This window comes from Alnus glutinosa, chromosome 7 (assembly GCF_958979055.1).
Source record: "Alnus glutinosa chromosome 7, dhAlnGlut1.1, whole genome shotgun sequence".
Taxonomy (NCBI): Eukaryota; Viridiplantae; Streptophyta; class Magnoliopsida; order Fagales; family Betulaceae; genus Alnus; species Alnus glutinosa.
This window is the reverse complement of record NC_084892.1, coordinates 21,114,723-21,134,282: the sequence shown is the minus strand read 5'-3', so window position 1 is coordinate 21,134,282 and position 19,560 is coordinate 21,114,723. Positions and strand designations below refer to the sequence as shown.

The window sequence follows — 19,560 nt, the reverse complement described above, 5'->3', positions numbered from 1 at the left end:
AAGAAATTAAGTTAGAACCAAGATACACACAATAGGCACCGGTGGAACGTCGATCATCAGAGCATCCGGCCCAGTCAGCATCCGAGTATGCCTGTAGAGAATTGGATGAAGTCTTGTGCAAAAGTAAACCATGAGAGATGGTATGCTTGAGATACCGAAGAATACGCTTGACAGCTTGCCAATGGAGCTTGGTTGGATGATGCATAAACTGGCATACACGACTTACAGCAAAAGCCAAGTATGGGCGTGTAAGAGATAAGTACTGAAGTGAACCAACAACACTTCGATATAATGTGGGGTCTTCCATAGGATCACCTGTGTAAGCAGATAATGTCAAAGAGGATGCCATGGGAGATGAGATTGGTTTTGCTTCGATCATGTTGGTTTTGGAAAGTAAATCTCGAATGTAGCGCTGCTAAGAGAGTAAGAGACCATCCTTCACTGGTATAACTTCAATGCCAAGGAAATAGTGTAATGGACTGAGATCAAAAGCTGTAAGAGTTCATCAATGGCAGTGGGAACAGAAGAGACAATAATAATATCATCAACATAAATCAGTAGGAACATAGTGACAGCTGCAGTATGATAAAGAAACAGAGAGGAATCGGCTTTGGAGCCAATAAACCCAAGTTCAATCAGTTTCCCACTAAGTCGAGCAAACCATGCCCGGGGTGCCTGCTTAGTCCATATAATGCCTTCTTCAACTTGCATATATGATGAGGGTAAGAAGGATGAATAAAACCCAGAGGTTGCTCCATATAGACATCCTCGGACAATAAACCATGCAGAAAAGCATTTTGGATGTCTATTTGTTTCATAGACCACCCAGCCGAGTAAGCATGTGATAGAACAATACGTATAGTAGTTGGCTTTACCATAGGGCTGAAAGTCTCACCATAATCAATTCCAGCATGTTGGTGAAAACCCTTAGCAACTATTCGTGCCTTGTGACGATTGATAGACCCATCAACCTTTCTTTTGAGTTTAAAAACCCATTTGCAGCCAACCACATTTTTAGCAACCGAAGCTGGAACAAGATTCCAAGTGCTATTTTTCATCAAAGCGTTAAATTCAGTTTGCATGGCAGTACGCCATTCACTAACCTTGACAGCATTGGTGAAGCATGTAGGTTCTGTAATAGCAGCTTCAGAGAGCAATGCCCGAGGTAGAGGATAGCGCATTGTCCCGTCAGTGAGCTTCCTGATTGTGCTGACATTATTTTGAGATCGAGTCCGCATAGGATGTAGATGGGTTGGTTGCTGATCAGGAGCCACATCCGTTCTGCAGGAGATGAAAAAGAAGAAATAGAAGGACTAGGAGGACTGGCACGAGTAGGTGAAGAAGGTAAGGTGGGGATAATCTCGGTAGGTGGAGTTGAAATAGCCATTGAATGTGGAATGGGTAAGGGGAAGGAAAAAGAAGGAATGGAAGAGGGAGGAGCTGGATTTGCAAAAGGTGGTGTGTTTGAGAAGGGAAAGACATCTTCATGAAAGATGACATCCCTAGATACATAGATACGGCCAGTTTCACTATGATAACATTTATAGCCCTTGTGAAGAGTGCTATAGCCTAAGAAGACACAAGGTTTGAAACGAAGGGAGAATTTGTGAGAGTTATATGCACGAAGATTTGGAAAACAAGCGCAGCCAAAGACCTTGACAAACTTATAATCCGGAACTTGAGAAAAAAGTTTTTCAAAGGGAGAAAGATTTTTGAGTAAGGGAGTTGGCAAGCGGTTTATTAGGTAGCAGGAAGTTAAACAAGCTTCATCCCAAAAGTTCTTTGGAAGAGAGCTTGCGGCCAATAAAGCTAAGGTGGTATCAATAAGATGTCGATGCTTCCTTTCCACACAACCTTGTTGTTGGTGAGTGTGAGGGCAGGAAACTCGATGGAGAATGCCAACGAATTGAAAATATTTGTGAAGGTTGCGGTATTCGCCACCCCAATCAGTTTGAACAGATTTTATTTTAGCATTAAAGAGACGTTCAACCATGGATTGAAAATTGAGGAAAACTTGCATGGCATTCGATTTGGATTGAATAGGGTAAACCTAAGTAAAACGACTAAAAGCATCCACAAAAGAGACATAAAAACGATTGTCATTTATTGAAATAGTGAGTGAAGGACCCCAAACATTTGAGTAAATTAAATCTAACGGATTACAAATAGAAGTTTGTGAAGTTGAAAAGGGCAATTGGTGACCCTTTGCCTGAGGACAGACATTGCAGGGAGCCGGTGCCTTATTTGACAAAATAGGAAGCTGAAATTTGGATAGGGCAAAGTTGAAATTTGGATAGGGCAAAGTTGACAGTCCGAAGGGCTGGATGACCCAAATGTTGATGCCAACTTTGCAAAGAAGTCCTCTCACCAACGAGTGCTTGTGATGTGGATGAAGGCACTTGCAGAGGGAAGAGGTGATAAAGGCCATCCTTAAGTGGGCCGTGATGAACTGGCAGTTTGGTCTTGCAGTCCTTAATGATAAAAAAAGAGGAGTGAAACTCAAAGAATACTTCATTGTCAAAAGCAAACTGACGGACAGAGAGAAGATTTTTGCAGATTTGAGGAACATGAAGTAATTGGTTTAGAAGAAATTTACGACGAGTAAGAGAAAGAGTTGCAGAACCGGAGTGAGATATGGACAAACCTGTACCATTACCTATGCGGATTTGATCTTGCGCAGAGTATTCTTCAGAGGAAATATTCAGGTTCTGCAGGTTGTTGGTGAGGTGGTGAGTTGCACCAGTATCCGGGTACCAATTTTCTTCTGGAGGAAGATTAGGAAAAGAACAATAGGCTTGAGCAGGCTAATATGGAGCAGCCGGTGGTCCAGCAAGAGCTGGATCGGGGTGCTGATAGCATCTGGGGGCAGTGTGCCCAATCTTCCCACAAAGCTGGCAGATAGGACGTGAAGATCGTGTCAAATCAGATGGGAAATACGTACCTCTGCCACAACCAAGAGAGGCAGATCCCCGACCTCGGTAGTTGTTGGTGTTGCGGCGTTGCGGCCACGGCCACGATAGCCCCGACCTCGGGATGGTGCACCTTGGGATGAAAAATTAGCAGCAGGTGAGACAGGCTCCACGGGTGTGAGATGATGTGCAATCCGCATCTCATGCTCAAGAAGGTGTCCATAGATTTCATCTAGTGATAAAGGATCCAGGCGAATAGTGATGGAGGTAACAAACAGATCGTAATTAGATCCGAGTCCAGCCAAAAAATAAGAGGTGCGCTCAAAATCGTTGAGGTGTTGGCCAGCAGCAGGAAGGTTGTCACAAAGAGCCTTGAATGATTGAAAATATTCCGTGATCGATGCGTTACCCTTCTTGGAAGTAGCAAGTTGATAATGAATCTGCAGGACCCAGGATCGTGCTTGGGAAGCAAACATAGACACCAAGGTAGTCCAAAGTTGGTGAAAGGTGGCACAATCGACTGCATGAACCACAAGAGGTTCGGAGAGCGTGGAGATTAACACACTGAGGAGCATCTGATCACGTTGGCACCAAGCTAGAAATTCTAGATTTGCTATGGTGGCAGGAGCACCTTGAGTGGTGCTCGGATTCGGGATTGTCTGTGCTGGAGGCTGAGTAGAACCATCCAGGAAGCCGTATGAATCTTGGGCTTTAACAAAAGCCATGATCTGAGTTCTCCAACTGGGAAAGTTTGCATTAGAGAGTTTGATTTGCAGGGTGTGGTTCATGTTAGGGATAGTAAAAACAACATTAGATGCGGGTGGAACAAGGGCGGAATTTGTTTCTCTTGAAGTAGTAGAATCGGACATGATGAAGGAAAGGAAAAAAAGAAAAAAAGAAAAAAAGAAAAGAAAAAGACGCTTATCTATGGAAGGCTTTGATACCATGTAAGAACAAATAATATTTGGCTTTTCAAGCTTGCTCATCTTGTGAGCATCTATTGATTTATATAGAGTTTATACATGATACAAGATAACATCAAAGTACTTGCTTCCTAGTCTAATACTATCTCTTATAGATAAACCTAATCTAAATACAAAACTGTGATCAGCAGCCTAAAGTAAACAAGTACAGTTCAAACTCTTCTAGTAAATACAGGTAGGATTCTATCTCTTTAGGAACCGGTTGTCACTAGTAGTTGTAATCAACCGGGTTTCTCCTTAACACACTCACTAGGACTCTTATTGGTTTGAATAGAATTAGGAGTGTGTTGTGCTTTAATAAACACTATGATTATCTACATGCATAAGGATACTACTAGATTACCTAAAAATCATCACAAACTTACCTTCAACTCTTTGTATCTTTTATAGAGGAAAGAGAAAAAGTGGAGAGAAAAAAAATCTAAATTTTGGTAACAGAGTACCAATATAAATCTTAGCATTGTTTTTAGATTGTTTATTTTCTTTGATATGAGGGCAGTAATTCCGGAGCCTTTACATCTTATCTGGTTCATAGTTTTCTTCTCAATTCAGGGACTACCCAGATTTCTTCCTTGTTGGGGTGGGACAGAATATTCGATTGCCGCATACCAACTTGCAGCAGTCGATAGTCGGAATAGAAAAACTGCTTTGACATTGGTTCGTTTAGTAGGTGGTAGAATTTTTATTTTGTCGGTTAACTAAATTGAACCGAATTGCCATTACTTGTTTAGCTAAAAAATATGTTAAATAAACACTTGTTTAGTCCAAAAAAAAAAAAAAACAACGATTTGCCCCAAGAAAACAACCCATTAGGCCCACAAAAATAGATTTGGCCCAATAAAAGCTCACAACTAACCCACTGAACTGAAATATTTGGAATTTATTTCTGTCGTTATGAAGTCGGTCAAATAACCGACTTTTTTGGTTCGGTGAGTGAAAATACTTATGTCGTCATCGATTTAACTGATGTCCAGCCTACTTTCTTGTTGAGTTGTGAACCGGCGATTGTATAATCAAAAGAAAACCAACCAAAAGCGACCAAATAGAACCAACTGAGAAGCACATGCAATAGGAACTACTGAAATGGGCAAAGCAAAGTGAAAGCTGGCTAAAACCAATTCAAATTTCATCTTTGTATAGCCATAATTTTCTGAACAGGGCCTAACAACAAATGAATTTATGCTACATGAAAGAAATCGAATCCCAGTAATAGCCCCAAAACAACAAGAATCTGACCAAGCTGTGATTGAATCAGTGTAAAAACACTACTTAATTGACAAATTAAATGGAATCGGCCGAAAAATCACCTGAACCGACCGAAATTGAGCCGATTTCTGTCACCGCTGCCGAAAAAAAGAAAAGAGAAAAGAAAAGAGAGAACCTTTACAGTCTAGCAAATTAGTGAGTTCCTGGTTTAGTCGATAATTGCTAATGCAGCATCATCAAGATTCTCATGTAAACAACTTTGGCACGATCAATTGCACCCTTTGCATGTGAATCTTGATTATGCCACGTCTGCAAACAACGACTTTCCATCAAGCCAAACAACACTACACCATAAGAAAAAAGAAAAAGAAAAAAAGGAATATATAGAAGAGAAGGTCGTCCAAAGCCAACCAACAAATTTATAGACGTGAAGATGGGGTCAAAAAATGGTAATTAGATATGCTGTGTCTTTCCAGAAGCTTTTAGACGGTTTAGATTGTATGTTAAAGAGATCAATGGAACATCCAATCCTAGTTCAATTACTAATTAGAATAAATTAGAAAGTCAAAGATATACGCATGATCATCGATCAGTGCCCATTACGACATAAATAATATTCCCAATTGATGCTATTTTCAATCGGCACTTGATGTATTAGAGATGATTGGTTGATTGATGATTAATAATTTTTCAACCGGTATGTAAGTTGAGGGTGGTGGGGGGATTTTGGGGTTTGATGACTTGGGTTTCACGTGCAATAATCAATTATGCCGATGACCTTTAGGAGTATGGATATAAAGGCCAAGATCTTGTAATAATCACTTCTTGTCACTTTCTTGAGTCTATAGATTTTGCTAAGAAAAATGAATTTTTAAATTCATCATCGCATTTGTTACACGAATGGACCGGGGTTTGGAGATGTACGACGAAATGATGTCTAACAGTTCTCTTTTGCCAACAGTTTCTCTAAATCTTATTATCTTCCTTAAATGTAAGAAAAACTTCTAAAAAATTTATTGAATAAGATTTTCTTGTTTCTTAAACTAAGAAAACGTCAAGGGAACCTTGTACCCTCGGTCTAGGGAAGCAAAAGTGATTCCTTTAACATTATTTTATTATAGAAAAACCTTTCTCTTTCCTCTCTCGTTACTTTAACATTTATTTGAAATAATATTTAAATGATTTTTATTTCCTCTCTCTGTTCTTATTATTTAATTTTTTAAAGAACATTTAAATTGTATAGGAAAATGATAAGTGCAGCTATTGTGGAGTACATTTAAATCGGAAAGCAAATTTAAGATAGTATCAGAGAAATAGGTTCTGACTTCGAACTTAACCTTCATAATTAACTTTTTATTTCAATTAAATAATCTACGCTAAATAATAAGTAATTAATAACAATAGAAAAGAGCTGAATAATTTATGACAAGCTTGACTCCAATGCTTATGTGTACTAGTGAGCCTACTGAATGCCAAGCAAGGCTGCCCAGTCAAACAAGGTCCATCTCTGAAGTCATGTGTGAAACAGTGGCAAACCAACCCATTCCTGGCCGAGAGGGAACTCTCAATGACTGTTTTAACAAAATCATGCCCCCACTCGGGTCGCTCATGCTTAGGGGTGGTAATTAGTGTTTGTGTGTCGGGTTTGAATTATATTAAAGCATATATATAACACTATATAAGTTAATCCTAATTAAATAAAATTAAACTAAATTGATATTGATGATCCTTTACGGATCAGACGATCGATGGAGACATTAGAAAACTTGGCAAAGTTGAAGGTCCATTAAATGATAGCAAATGATGAAGATGGTGATGATCATAATAATTAAATTTTGATTATAGATCACGAAATTAAGATCGATGGAGACCTATCATATTAAAGATATTCTAGCTGTTGGGAGTCTACATGTTTGAATGTGAACACCTAGGTCCCACGTACGGTAGCTAGTATTCACAAGAGTGAACGTGAGGCCAAAAAAATAAAAAATAAAAATAAAAAAAAAGTTTAATTTTTAGAACGGACTTAGTAGTTTGGGGTCCTTGGCAGTCCCACAATTTTATATAAGATTTATTAAAATATTATTTTTTTTATACCATGGCCCCGCCGTCAATGATAATTTTCTCACCCCTAAATGGTTAGATGTACATGATTATAGCAAATTAGAAAAATTTTGTATTAGAAAGGAAAGTGTTTTTTAACAAAGGTTTTATAAATATGTAACGTTCACTTATCATCTGCGATCTTTAATATTTTTGCAATTATGTCTTTAAAACTTGAAAAAAAAATGTCAATTTAATGTATCCATCTTTTAATATATATATAATTTTCAAAGATTCAAGTATGAATATTTTTTTAAATTCTATTAAATCATAATCAACACATAAATTCTTGCAATTTTTTTTTCTTAAAAAAAATGAAGAGTATTTTAGGTATTTTGACACCCATCTATTAGAATTTAACGAAAAATCTAACTGATGAGTGAAATTAAAAAATAAAAAATAAAAAATTAATACATTAAATTGACACTTTTTAAAATTTATGAGTACAATTATAAAAGTGATAAAAAATTAAAAATAATAAGTGAAATTTTTTTCAACTTTTATATACAATTATGACGTATATATTAGGCTTTTATTTTACGAAACACGCACGCACAAACATAGATTTTATTTACGTCGAGTCAAACCCCGCCCAAAATGTCCTGGTTCCGTCCCTCCCTCCAGTTCCGTTTCCTGCCGTTAAGGGTTTAACCATGGCAATATTGTATGGTTTGAGTATTAATGTCTCGCGAGATATTGAAAAGTTTTGGATTGGTGATATATATGAGAATTATGTACGTTAGTAGTGATTTTGTGTGGTCAGGATTGTACAATAGAGTAGAGGCAAAGGTGGTTGAATTTCGGTCTCCTAGGCTTAAGATGCTTTTTAAGAATTATGACATATCTGCCCTTTAATGGAAGATGAAAGTCATAAACATGCAAAAACAACACTTTATTGTAAAATTTTTATTTGTATTTATGACTTTATAATCCCACAGCATGTGATTATGATTTTTCAAAATTTTATGATGTATGACAGAAAAGATAAACAAATGAAAAGCAAAGATAATATGCAGAAATAATAAAATAAGAAAAATTAAAGATAAAATGCATAAATAATAAAATAAGAATACAAGAGATTTTACGTGGTTCGGTCTATAATCTACGTCCACACGATAAAGCTCAAAGGGTTACATTATGCTCTTATTACTTGATATATTCACAATACAATAGACTCCTATTTATAGGAGAGTTTGGGTAAATAAGTATGGTAATCAATCAATGCGATTTATTTACCATCAAATCTGAGTGCAAACAAATTAATCAAATCAATCAGATTTGATTGATTATATAATTATAATAAATTGCTCAAATCAAATGCTTTAATATATGAAAAATATATTCTCTAATAATATAAGACTTTTATACTCATAATTTTTATCAATGAAATATTCAAGACTTTTTTTTAAGAAAAAGAGAAAAAAGAAAAGAAAAAAAAGTACTTGGGCGGTGGGTATATATATGGTGGTGAATGGTGATGGCTAATTTTGTCGTAAATGGTGACAGGTTTAACGTGTGGGTTCCGTCAATAGTGAGAGTACTTGCATGCTCGTGGTTAACTTGCGAGAGATCGATGAACGTATTATTTTTTTAATTAAAAAGATTTCTACGATTATTTTCAATAAAACATTATAAAAAGTAAATAATCTTTTCAATAAATGAGTTGTAATACTGAAATAAGGCTAACAATTTTTAACATGACTCACAAATTTAATATGAAATTAAAATATTACAATTGAAGGGTCTGACTTATTTAATCAAATGAGACATGTTATAGTTGGTCTATATAGTCTTATTACTCATGCCTCAACATAACTCGAGTCGACCAACACACGATATAAGAATTGACATTTTTTGTCACGATTTACGTACCGAACACAAAATTAATAGAATAGAATTGAAGGATCCGGCTGAGTTAGTTAAGTGGGTTAGGTTAACTAAACGAGAAATTGGTAATTTAAAAACATTTGGTAAGGTTGAAACACAGAGACGTAAGTGAAAATGGCAATAGCACGTGGCAGGCCCCACGCACAGGATCTCTGACTTCCATGTTGGGAATGGGTGGAGATGTGAGATTATTACCAGTCCTAGCTACAAGGCTACAAACATTAACATCATCAAACAAACAAACAATGAAACAAACACCCCAGGCAGCCAGCCAGCCTCAACGCTTTCCCACTTAGGCAATTCTCTGCCGCTCCAACGCTCCCAAACAGGACAAACCGTCCATATATACATATTCATATTCATCTTTTCTTTTTACTCCAGACCATTTATATATAGCCGAACCCAGTAAAATTCACAACATTCAGGTGAGATGCATGGCCCAGTCTATATCTATCATCCCTGACACTGGTCACTGGTGGCCGAGCGCAACGCTTGCAGTCCAAACCTAATTTAGAGGTCATTCTATAAATATACCAAAACTCCCCCACCCCCACCTCTGCCCTTTTATATTTACACCAATTTCTACCTAGCTAGCATTAACACTCTCGCTATAACTTTCATGGCAACCAAAGAGAGCAACATAAACTTAAACAACGACCACACCTGTGAACCCTGCCGATCCTTCGGCCAGAAGTGTAGCCATCTTGTGAAGAAGCAGCGTGCCAAGTTCTACATCCTCCGCCGTTGCATTGCAATGCTCGTCTGTTGGCGCGACCGTGGGGAACCTTGAGGCGGCTGCAGGCACGCTAGCTTGTTAGTTTATTTATTGGGTTTAGACAAAGATATGTGTTTACTCGTCATGGGATGTAATTATGAGTGCTTTGGGTATGTTAGCTAGAAACATTTTTTTTTCCTTTTTTACAGTAATTAATTACCTTAATTATATAATGTTCAGGAATTGGCTTATTAATTATCAAATGGCTTCTTGATCTGTTGAGGTCTAGTTTTACCTTAATTATATATATAATGTTCCAGGAATTGGCTTTTCTTTTGAACTAGTGTTACTGTTAGATGAATAGGATATATGCAACTGTGAGCTCAATTTGTACTTGACCCATAGCCATCCAACGGATCATATGATTTCTGCTTTCTTATCAAATTCTCAAGGTGGGTTTTTTTGGGTTAATTACAAATAGCAAAAAGACTATTTATTTGCAGAAAAAACGAAGAAAAATGAAATGAAATTGTCGTTGTACTAGATTTTCTTCTTCTTCTTCTTCTTCTCCTTCTTGTTCTCTTGTCAATCAATCGGGCCATTGGACAAAGCTATTTTAGTGTACAACAACCAGTTATAATACGTACGGGCATGGGGAGAAGTTGTTTTTCTGTAGAAGTATGCCAAACATACAGCAAGTGTGTATAGTACTTCCCATTATGAATGTTGATTTATTAATTTTAATGAGTTATCCTTTAGGTTATTTGTAATTATATATGTTTTGGCTTCAACCATGCACGTTAATTCTTCTCCTCTTTCTTCATCTTATCTTTTACTTTTCTAGATCTAATATAGTACTGTTAGAGTAGTGGGTCAACCAGATCTTACTTGAATATGTCTTCATTAATCTTGTTTTTCTCTTGTTAATAATTTTTATCATCACCTTAATTATTTATAAGCTAGCTTTTCGGCACTCAATTTGGTTCAAATTTCGTTTTAAGCTTTCGATTCAACTTCTTTTCGGCTGATCTTCTATGTTTTTTGTAGCATATATTCTAAATAAAGAAAATGTTACGGATAATACAGCTTTTACTATATTTTTTAGGCAATTTGATGTCTTATTTTATAATTGGTGAAATAATTAAGAATATAGAATTGATAATTAGTGAGCCACTAATTAATAAGTTTGAGAGTCTGCTTAATCATTTTATCAATTATGGATGGCCGGCGTATCAATTTGTGAAAACACTTTAGTACTCCTAACGTACAGCGGTCTCTAAATAAAACAAGCAGTTATAGTACTACCATACTCCCTTAGTTAATTAATTAAATGCATGAATTATAAGGCTAGCTGCGCATCCAAAATCGTGTATTATTTGTCAATTCAGACAATCTAATCACCAAGCTAGGGGCCTTATGCTAAGGGAACATCAGACAAAAGAGCAAGCATCTATTTTCAGAATTATCTTCTTTGGACCATCCTTTAAGTTTTCTTAGTTCTTTATATATGTATAGTCCTGATCATGTGTCCTCAAACCCCACCATCTTTTGGTTAAATGTTTCTTTATATGCAACAAGATCGATTTTGATGGTCCAGATTAATCATATATATAATGGGATTTATCAGCTAATTACATGCAATGCAAGGGATGAGAAAAGAATTCACCTTTGAATTGATTACTGGAATTAATTAATTAGATCAAATTTAATAATAAAAAGGACATAATTTGATGAACGATAATTAATGAACATGCATGTATGCATGATGATGATCAGTTAAAGTTGATTAATTAATTAGTCTATATATATATATCGAGTAATGCTATCATCCCCTTATCCTTCTTTTATCCTCCCAAAATTGATGTGGCTCTTGAAATCACCATTGAATTTATGATAGATCATTATTGGATTTTGATCCAATGGTGATTTCAAGAGCCACATCAATTTTGGGAGGATAAAAGGAGGATAAGAGGATGATGTGTAGCATTACTCATATATATCCAAGTGATCAGGCGAAGGAAACATTAGTTTTATTTGATGACGTGGAAGTGCATGTACATGTTTGCTTCCACAAAGCGAGCAAATCCCTCCGTAGTAAACATAAACAAATTAATCATCCTTTTGCATACAGCGACAATATCATATGTAAAGGTCTCAAACACAACCATAGCTTTCCCCATTTATATATGAAACATTTTGAAAAATGTATTTAATTACAATTAAATATCAATGGCCTAATTTACTCACCCTCAAAAGACACTTTGCGAGAAGAGGGATACCTAAGGCTTATAAACTTCACAAGTCAAAAAAATCCTAACAATGTATGACTCTTTGATATGTCTCCTCACGTGAGACATGTGGCATTATAGTCAAATACGTGAACAATAAGAAAGAGGAAATCGCCTGAAAATCGCCCAACAACCCAAAAAACCTGTTCTGATACCATATTAAAGATCAATTAACCTAATTCACCCTAAAAAAAACGCTTAAAGAGAGAACGGATCGATACCTTTAACTTATAAACTTTACAAGTAAAAAAAATCTTGACAATGTGAGACTATGATATTTATCCTATTCTACTGCTGCATATATATATATATATAGAGCCCAACAATGCATAAAATAGAGATAGACTTGTTTGTACGACCAATATCAGATAGTCTAGCTTGCTGGGGCGCCACATTAACATACAAATATATATCCTTATTATCATTTTCAAAGAACAAGGAACCTAACTTTGACTACAAGAAGAAAGATTGGAACTGCAGACAAAATAATGGAGATATATTAATTATTAGCGCCCTGTTTTCTCTAGAGCTTTCTGCAAAACCTCATGACGAGCTAGCCATTTCACCTTTCAAATATAGAGGCATAGATAGGCACCTCATAGCTAGTCATACCCATTATGCATGTTTAGAGTATCTTACTGTATATGAAAAGGACTATGCTATATAGGAGACCAGGTCAAGGCCGTCAAGGTCATGTGCGCTTGAGCTCCTGTCAATATCAAACATAATCAAATATTGTCTGCCCTCTCTTCCACCTTAAATTCCTAGGTATGTAGTAAGCTAGAGGGTGCCTCTGCTGGAACATTTTTAGTGGTTTTTCCGTGGCTTATGAACAATAACGGGTAATTATACTGTATGAAAATGTTTGATATGTGTACGTAGAATGGGAATTGAAGGAATTTGTATAGAAATGGGAGGGAGGAAAAACGTATGTGAGAGCCGACAGCGAGAATCGTTTAGAGGAAAGTGAGATAGACAGATTAGGGTACGACCACCTGCAGCCGCCTGTATACTTGCAGTGCCCCCTCGTGCGGCCCTCCTTTGTGTGCCTCGGGTCCCATCCCCCAATTTCTGACCCTTCTGAGCTTTTTACAGAGTACTCATCTCACCGACCTGGATTAGTCAATATCCACTGTCACTAATTCCCAAATGTTTTTTTCATCGTTATTTGCCTCCAATCTTTTGGTTTTCATTTTATTAATTATTATTATTATTTTCTATAGAAAGAGTGAATCGTTCCTTAATTAGCTTATGTTTATGCATTTGAGCATCATCCTCTTAAAAAAAAGATGACTTGAAAAAGTTGTTGGATTCGGTAAAATTTTGAAATGGAAAGTGTGTTGAGTTTTAAGCTTTTAAAAAGAGTTGGATGATAGTCGTAGTCTCTATACTGTTGATTGAGTTGATTTTAAAAATGCAAATAGAACCTTTAATTCAACAGGGAAGTCTTATCAAATTTGTAAATGACCGCATGCAATCACGATCACTACCTACCAGTGACCAAGGTTAGAGCATCCATAGTAGATCGTTTAAATTTTAATTTAAAATAACTAATCAAAATTCATTTTATCTAATTTAACTAATGAGTTTTAAAATGTATTATTCATCCGATTATCTATTCTTAACTCTATATTCTTTCTTTATTTTTTTATTTTTTTTTATTTTTTTTTATTGACAAGTTTGCACAAACTGTTCCAGAAAATTGAACAACTCTCCATACTACACGAAAAACACAGAAAATTCCACAATAAGATTTTCTCACATCTTTTGGTCACCAAAACATACAAAGAAAAACTTGCAGAATCAATATCTTGAATCACCCCAAAACACCCATGTTTTGCTATTGAAACCAACCGAATCACCCTATAAATTCCTCTAAAATTTTGATCACCCTCACCAAAAAATCAAAACCTTACACTCAAAACCACCCCATATTTCCTCCCAATTTTGGCCATTCAGCCAATCCAGAAAACACACTCATCGGAAATTTCCATGAATCAAAAGCAAAACAACTCTTTCACCTTCGGTTGCCGGAAAATCAAAACCCCAACACCATTGAACAACCACACAAAACCACTTAACCCCAAAAATCAAACCAACCCAATGAAATTGAAAACCAAACCAACAATCTTTTGAACCACAGTAGCTAAAAATCTCATTCTCCTACAAATTTGAAACCAGACCCAAGTCTTTTTCCTTCAAACACGAGAACCTCCGACCCGTCAAAGCCAGCTCCATAGCGTGACTATACCCGACTATAGCAGCGATCACCAGCTTTCGACACCGCTCAATCGAGGTGACCATGTCCTGTAGGAACTTGATCTCCTGCCGTAGTTTCTCTTCGGCGCGGCCTCGGTCGCTTTTGGAGAGTGACTTGTCGAAGATCAAGCCCAGGGTTGTGAGATTGATACCGGTGCTGAAGTGAGCGCCGACGCCAGAGAGGATGACGACGTTGACGTCGAGGTTCTGGTCGAGGGAGTTGGGAATTTGGAGAAGAAATCGCGGGAGAGAGCGTTGCAGAGAGAGAGCGATGCAGAAACTGACGAGAGAAAGAAAGAAGAAAAGCCGAAAGAAAGAATTAAAAATGAATGCATCCGTGAACAGTGCAACTCCACATGTAGAGTGAGTTTTTGAGGTTTTTGTTATCTATTCTAGCCTAAAAGTGAAAATATATAATCTACTATGAGAGCCCTTAGGAGGGAGCCTAGGAGAGAGTCAAGGGAGGAAAGACCCCCACTAGTCGCACATACAGCAGCTTATGCAAGATCCAATAGGAGAGATATAGATGATAGCACGAGGATTTTCAGGAGGAGGCTCTTCAAATGCTTCTCGAAAGGCTTATGTGAGGCGGTTTCATACAGATGAGGTATACGCAATTGGGCTACCCGCAAAGGCTTTGCGAATAGAAGAAGAACCTATCATGTTTAAGGAAGAAGATGCGTGGGAATCCTTCCACCGCATTATAATGACATTGAAACATTTGAAAAGTGTAACCTTCCTCGGCTAGCTCATTATCAACTGCGGTAGCATCTTCTGGTTCAGTCCCATCCCTTGTTGAGGCACGAATCTTCTTCATTCTAGCTAGGCCAACCTCCTTAACCGGCCTCTTTTACTTCCGAGTGGCACCATCGCTTTCAACTTTTATTAGCTTGCCAAATTTTTTTATCATCTTAACAACATGATGGGTACTCTTGGCTGACATACTTTTGGAGGATGCCGAGTACTTGGCTGACTCAAAAACAACGGTGGTAATTGGAATTGCCAAGACATCTCTTGCTATCTCAGAGAGAACTGAAAACTTTGCCGAATTTACCTTCCACCACATTAAAATACCAAAAGTTTCACTTGGTGTCTCAACATCTTCCACGAAATATTGTTCTATCTCTGTCTAATACAACATCAAATTTTTGGACGCTCGAAATGAATGGAAGTCCCTTAAAGCATCTTTCTTACTTTTATCAGAAGTACCCACACCCACTGAGGTTGAACCTATGCAACTCTGCTCTTCATTTGACAGCCTATCCACACTTCCTCCAATATTCTTAGCATAGTGATTATATAATTGATCCAAGGCATTCTTTAATTTGGTGACAATCTTTTCTGCTTTGTTTTCACCTACATTACTCATGAACCAAAATTCTAAGACAGATATCTTGTAACGTAGATCAAGCACATGAGTAACAAACAACAAGGGATTAATTTTCTCAAAATCTCCCCAATACTTATCATATTTAATTTTCATTCTGATCTTCATGGTACTCAACAAAATATCATCACTATCACAATACTCTGTCAAACAATTATAAACCTTTTGGAGTACACTGAAATACATGTTAGAAGTTGAGTGTAAGGAACCCGATATCTAAACTATCACCTCATAAAACACTTGCAAAAATTTGGTAAAGTTTCAAACATTATTCCAATCATCATCAATCGGAGGCCTCAACTCCTTTCTCCCTCCACCATCCTCACACAAATAGTTTGCAAAATTCGAATTTTTGTTTAACATTAGTTCAAATGACCTTCCTACTTTTCTGCCACCGCCAACATGGTATAAGTCGAGCTCCATTGAGTGGGAACATCAAGAGTCAATGAAGCATTACACCCAATTGTCTTCCTTTCTGCACAAGACTTAAAGAGAGCTAATTTTTGAGGGGATCCTTTCACATACTTCACCGCATTTCAGATCCTTATGATTGAATCATCTACATCCTTCAAACCCTTATGTACAATTAGATTGATAATATGCGTACAACACCTTACATGAATAAATTCATGGCGATAAATAACTTCATTATTGGCCAGAGTTCTTTCTTTGGGCTATACTATAACTTCATTATATCTTGGGCTATACTATAATTATTTAATTTTTGGGGTGTTACAGTATAGCCCAAGATAGAAAGGTGTTGAGTCACCCACGAGTAAGACACAAATTTTTTGAAAGAAGAATATAAAAAATTGGTATCAAATCATCCTCATTAGACATGGATTTGATTGTTATGTCATCCCAACAACAGGCAGGCATGCACAACATTAATGTGGTGGTACGACTCCCCAAGTGCTGAAAACTGCCAAAATTTTGAAACAGAATAACAAAAGTCGCCCAACAAAATTCCAAACGTCAAACTACTTATTTTGACGTGAGAACTAAAGGCAACTGGTGTGCCATATAATAAGCAGACATTTCAGTCTGTTAACTAGCCCAGGTTGGCCGATTTTCAGCAAAGCCTTATAGGTTAGCCAAATTCAGCCTGATAAAGATGGACGGGCTCACAAGGAATATAAGAAGACTGGATCTACTATATCCTAGCCGGTGCATGTCACTTAGATTGATATCATTCCTTTATTCTTAGGGGCTCAATAATGTGTCTAACAGAGTTGAGGCAAGAGAATCAAATTTGCTAGCCAATGAACCACTTCCCTAACAAAAAACGAGCGAGAAGACACTCCATATAAAAGGATTGGGTCACTCTGAGATATGTTCATTTCTTTAGCTAAATATTCTTCTTCTTCTAGTACTTTTTTTGAGCTCTCTTCTTTCTTTGAGAAATTTTTTGACTTAAGTATCGAAGTGACACCCCATTACACCTCGACGAGACACTATGTGTTTGACCTTCCTTAGACACCCTTAAAGAACAAGGATTCCACAATGTTGTTTTTCTCTTTTGGAAGAATAGCCCAAAATAGTCCCCTATGTCGTTTTTCTCTCGTTTGATTCATTTAGAAGAATCAAACCCGTAACTCTTGCCTTGCTTACTGGCTTACTGCCAATGCCAATTCGATTAAGATAGTAGCAATAACTTACTTTGCTGAATGGCTTTGTCAATTGTTGACAAAGTAAGGGGATAGTATGAGTGTTTGTGCACAAGAATCTCTCAATATTTGATAGTGGGTGTGAATGGGCATAACTGAGAATAATAATATAATAAACCGGTTACCAGTTACCCGGTTATTAACTAGATTTCTAAATCTCTATAACTGGTAACTGCAACCAGCTTAAACAGTTATACGGTTATGCGATTAGCAGTTATTAACGGCTAATAACCGTCTCGCTTGTACACCTCTAATAGAGATGACTGTTCAATTTGTTCAAGCTGCATTATCACAAAGACAAGTATTCCGTCACGTGTTGGCTAGTAGGGTTACAAACTATTTTTCTTTTTGGTGTGATGCCACCTAATATTTCTAAAGTCGTATTTATTTTGATTGGTTGTGAGATAAAAATATATCATATTCGCAAAATGTTTTGATTAGGCTGAATACTTTAAAATTTAAATATGAAAGTATTATCTCGATAATTAGTCCGAGGGCAATATAAAAGTTGTTTGTATATTTACTGTATAATTTCTAAACTTATGAAATTAAAGAGCCTTTCAACCTATATTGGGAGAATTTAAAGGCACAAAACCCACGTGGTGAAATACTATAAATTCTTGACCCAAAATTATATGTCTTGGTTTGGTATAATACAAAGTTAAATAGTATTAATATGATAATATTTTCTAAAAATATCCTGTTTATTTATAATATCTCCTACATGATTGTTAGTGAGAATTTTACCAGTAACAATAAAATAATATTAAAAAAATTTAATATTTTGATATATAGAGTGCATTTCATAAACAAACGCACGATTTTAAATTAAGTTGTAAAAAATATATCGTTAAGGAGTGTGTTTATAAAATTGCGAAGATTCGCAAGTAAGGAGGTATTTTTTAAAAAACGTACGATTTTAAAGATTAAATTGCAAACTTACTAAACGCTTAACTGTGTTTTTAAAAGTCGCATTTTCAATTCTTACATTTTTAATATCACAAGTTTTAAACCTCATTTTTTGAATTCGCAAACTCAAACACACCCTAAACTATTTAAAAGACGCAACGATTATAATCCCATGAAAATTTTAACCACGATCAAGAATCGATAGGGACACATCATTCACTTGTTGCATTCGCTTTTATTTTATTTTTTGTTATTTGCGCTGATTTGATTATTTTGAAGCTTATTATTGAGTTATCCGCGTTCTTATAAAAATAATAATAATAATAATAATAAAATAAATAACAAAAAAACAAAATTTAATGTAGATGGGAGGGAGGGACCCAGTTGGAAGGTTAACACGTGCAGTTCTGACACCGTTGAAATACATGTGTTACCGCTTTACTTTCGGTAGGGAGATCACAGTGTTTCAATGTACGAACACTTCAAGACCTCCCACGTGGAAACGCACGTGTAGGTGCACAAAAGTACCGCACAGTGAATAACACTTAAAAGCTGCCAATTGAAGGACCCCCCCTCCCCCCTACCCCACCCCGTAACGTACAGTAATTTATCTTCTACAACCACTTGTCAGCCGTCCCATAATTCAGATTTTTATTTTTAGCGAATATATTAGTAATGCCATCGTGGCGACAATCGGCCTCGGCCCTCTGAGCCCGAACGGGGATAGAAGGTGTTTTTTGTCTTTTGCTTTCTTTTGATCGGCTGATTAATCTTGCTGGCCGGCTGAATCAAAATCATTTCGGTAGGAGGGACCCACTATATAGGGATGAGAAATGTGGTGGGGGCACACGCGCGGTATGCCCCCCAGACATGATGTGCTTCGCACACACCATCATTCATTATTATGGCATATGATATGATTTGATGTTTTTTGTTACCATGCATTATGCATTATGGTTTCCGATCCTCTAATGCACTGGCATGGATCATGGTTGCCAACTAACCATGTCCCTGCAGGCATCTCAGAAACATAAAAAGGAGTCGAATTAATCATAGGATGTTCACATGTATGCATGCATGTATCAAATAACATGTATTTGATGCGTGTTAGTCATGAGGTGATGTATCAGTGTCATTGCCGGCCTACGTTTCCATCCCCGAGGGGCTCAGCTCGTTTGATAATTGATCATGCTATTTGAATTTGCTTTTTATGAAGTTTTGCAGCATTCAAAGCAAGAAAAGGAGTC

At 36.7% G+C, this 19,560-nt stretch overlaps 1 protein-coding gene across 1 annotated transcript; it reads left to right on the top strand.

Moving 5' to 3' along the window:
- The first annotated feature begins 9,383 nt into the window (after positions 1 to 9,383).
- LOC133872312 (small polypeptide DEVIL 16) lies at positions 9,384 to 10,077 on the top strand. Its single transcript, XM_062309797.1, has one exon. The coding sequence runs from the start codon at positions 9,708 to 9,710 to the stop codon at positions 9,876 to 9,878; it is 171 nt and encodes a 56-aa protein (XP_062165781.1). The 5' UTR covers positions 9,384 to 9,707; the 3' UTR covers positions 9,879 to 10,077.
- The last annotated feature ends 9,483 nt before the right edge of the window (positions 10,078 to 19,560 follow it).

Excerpts from the sequence above, each read along its gene's own strand:
- LOC133872312 (XM_062309797.1), top strand. The coding sequence starts at position 9,708 with ATGGCAACCAAAGAGAGCAACATAAACTTAAACAACGACCACACCTGT.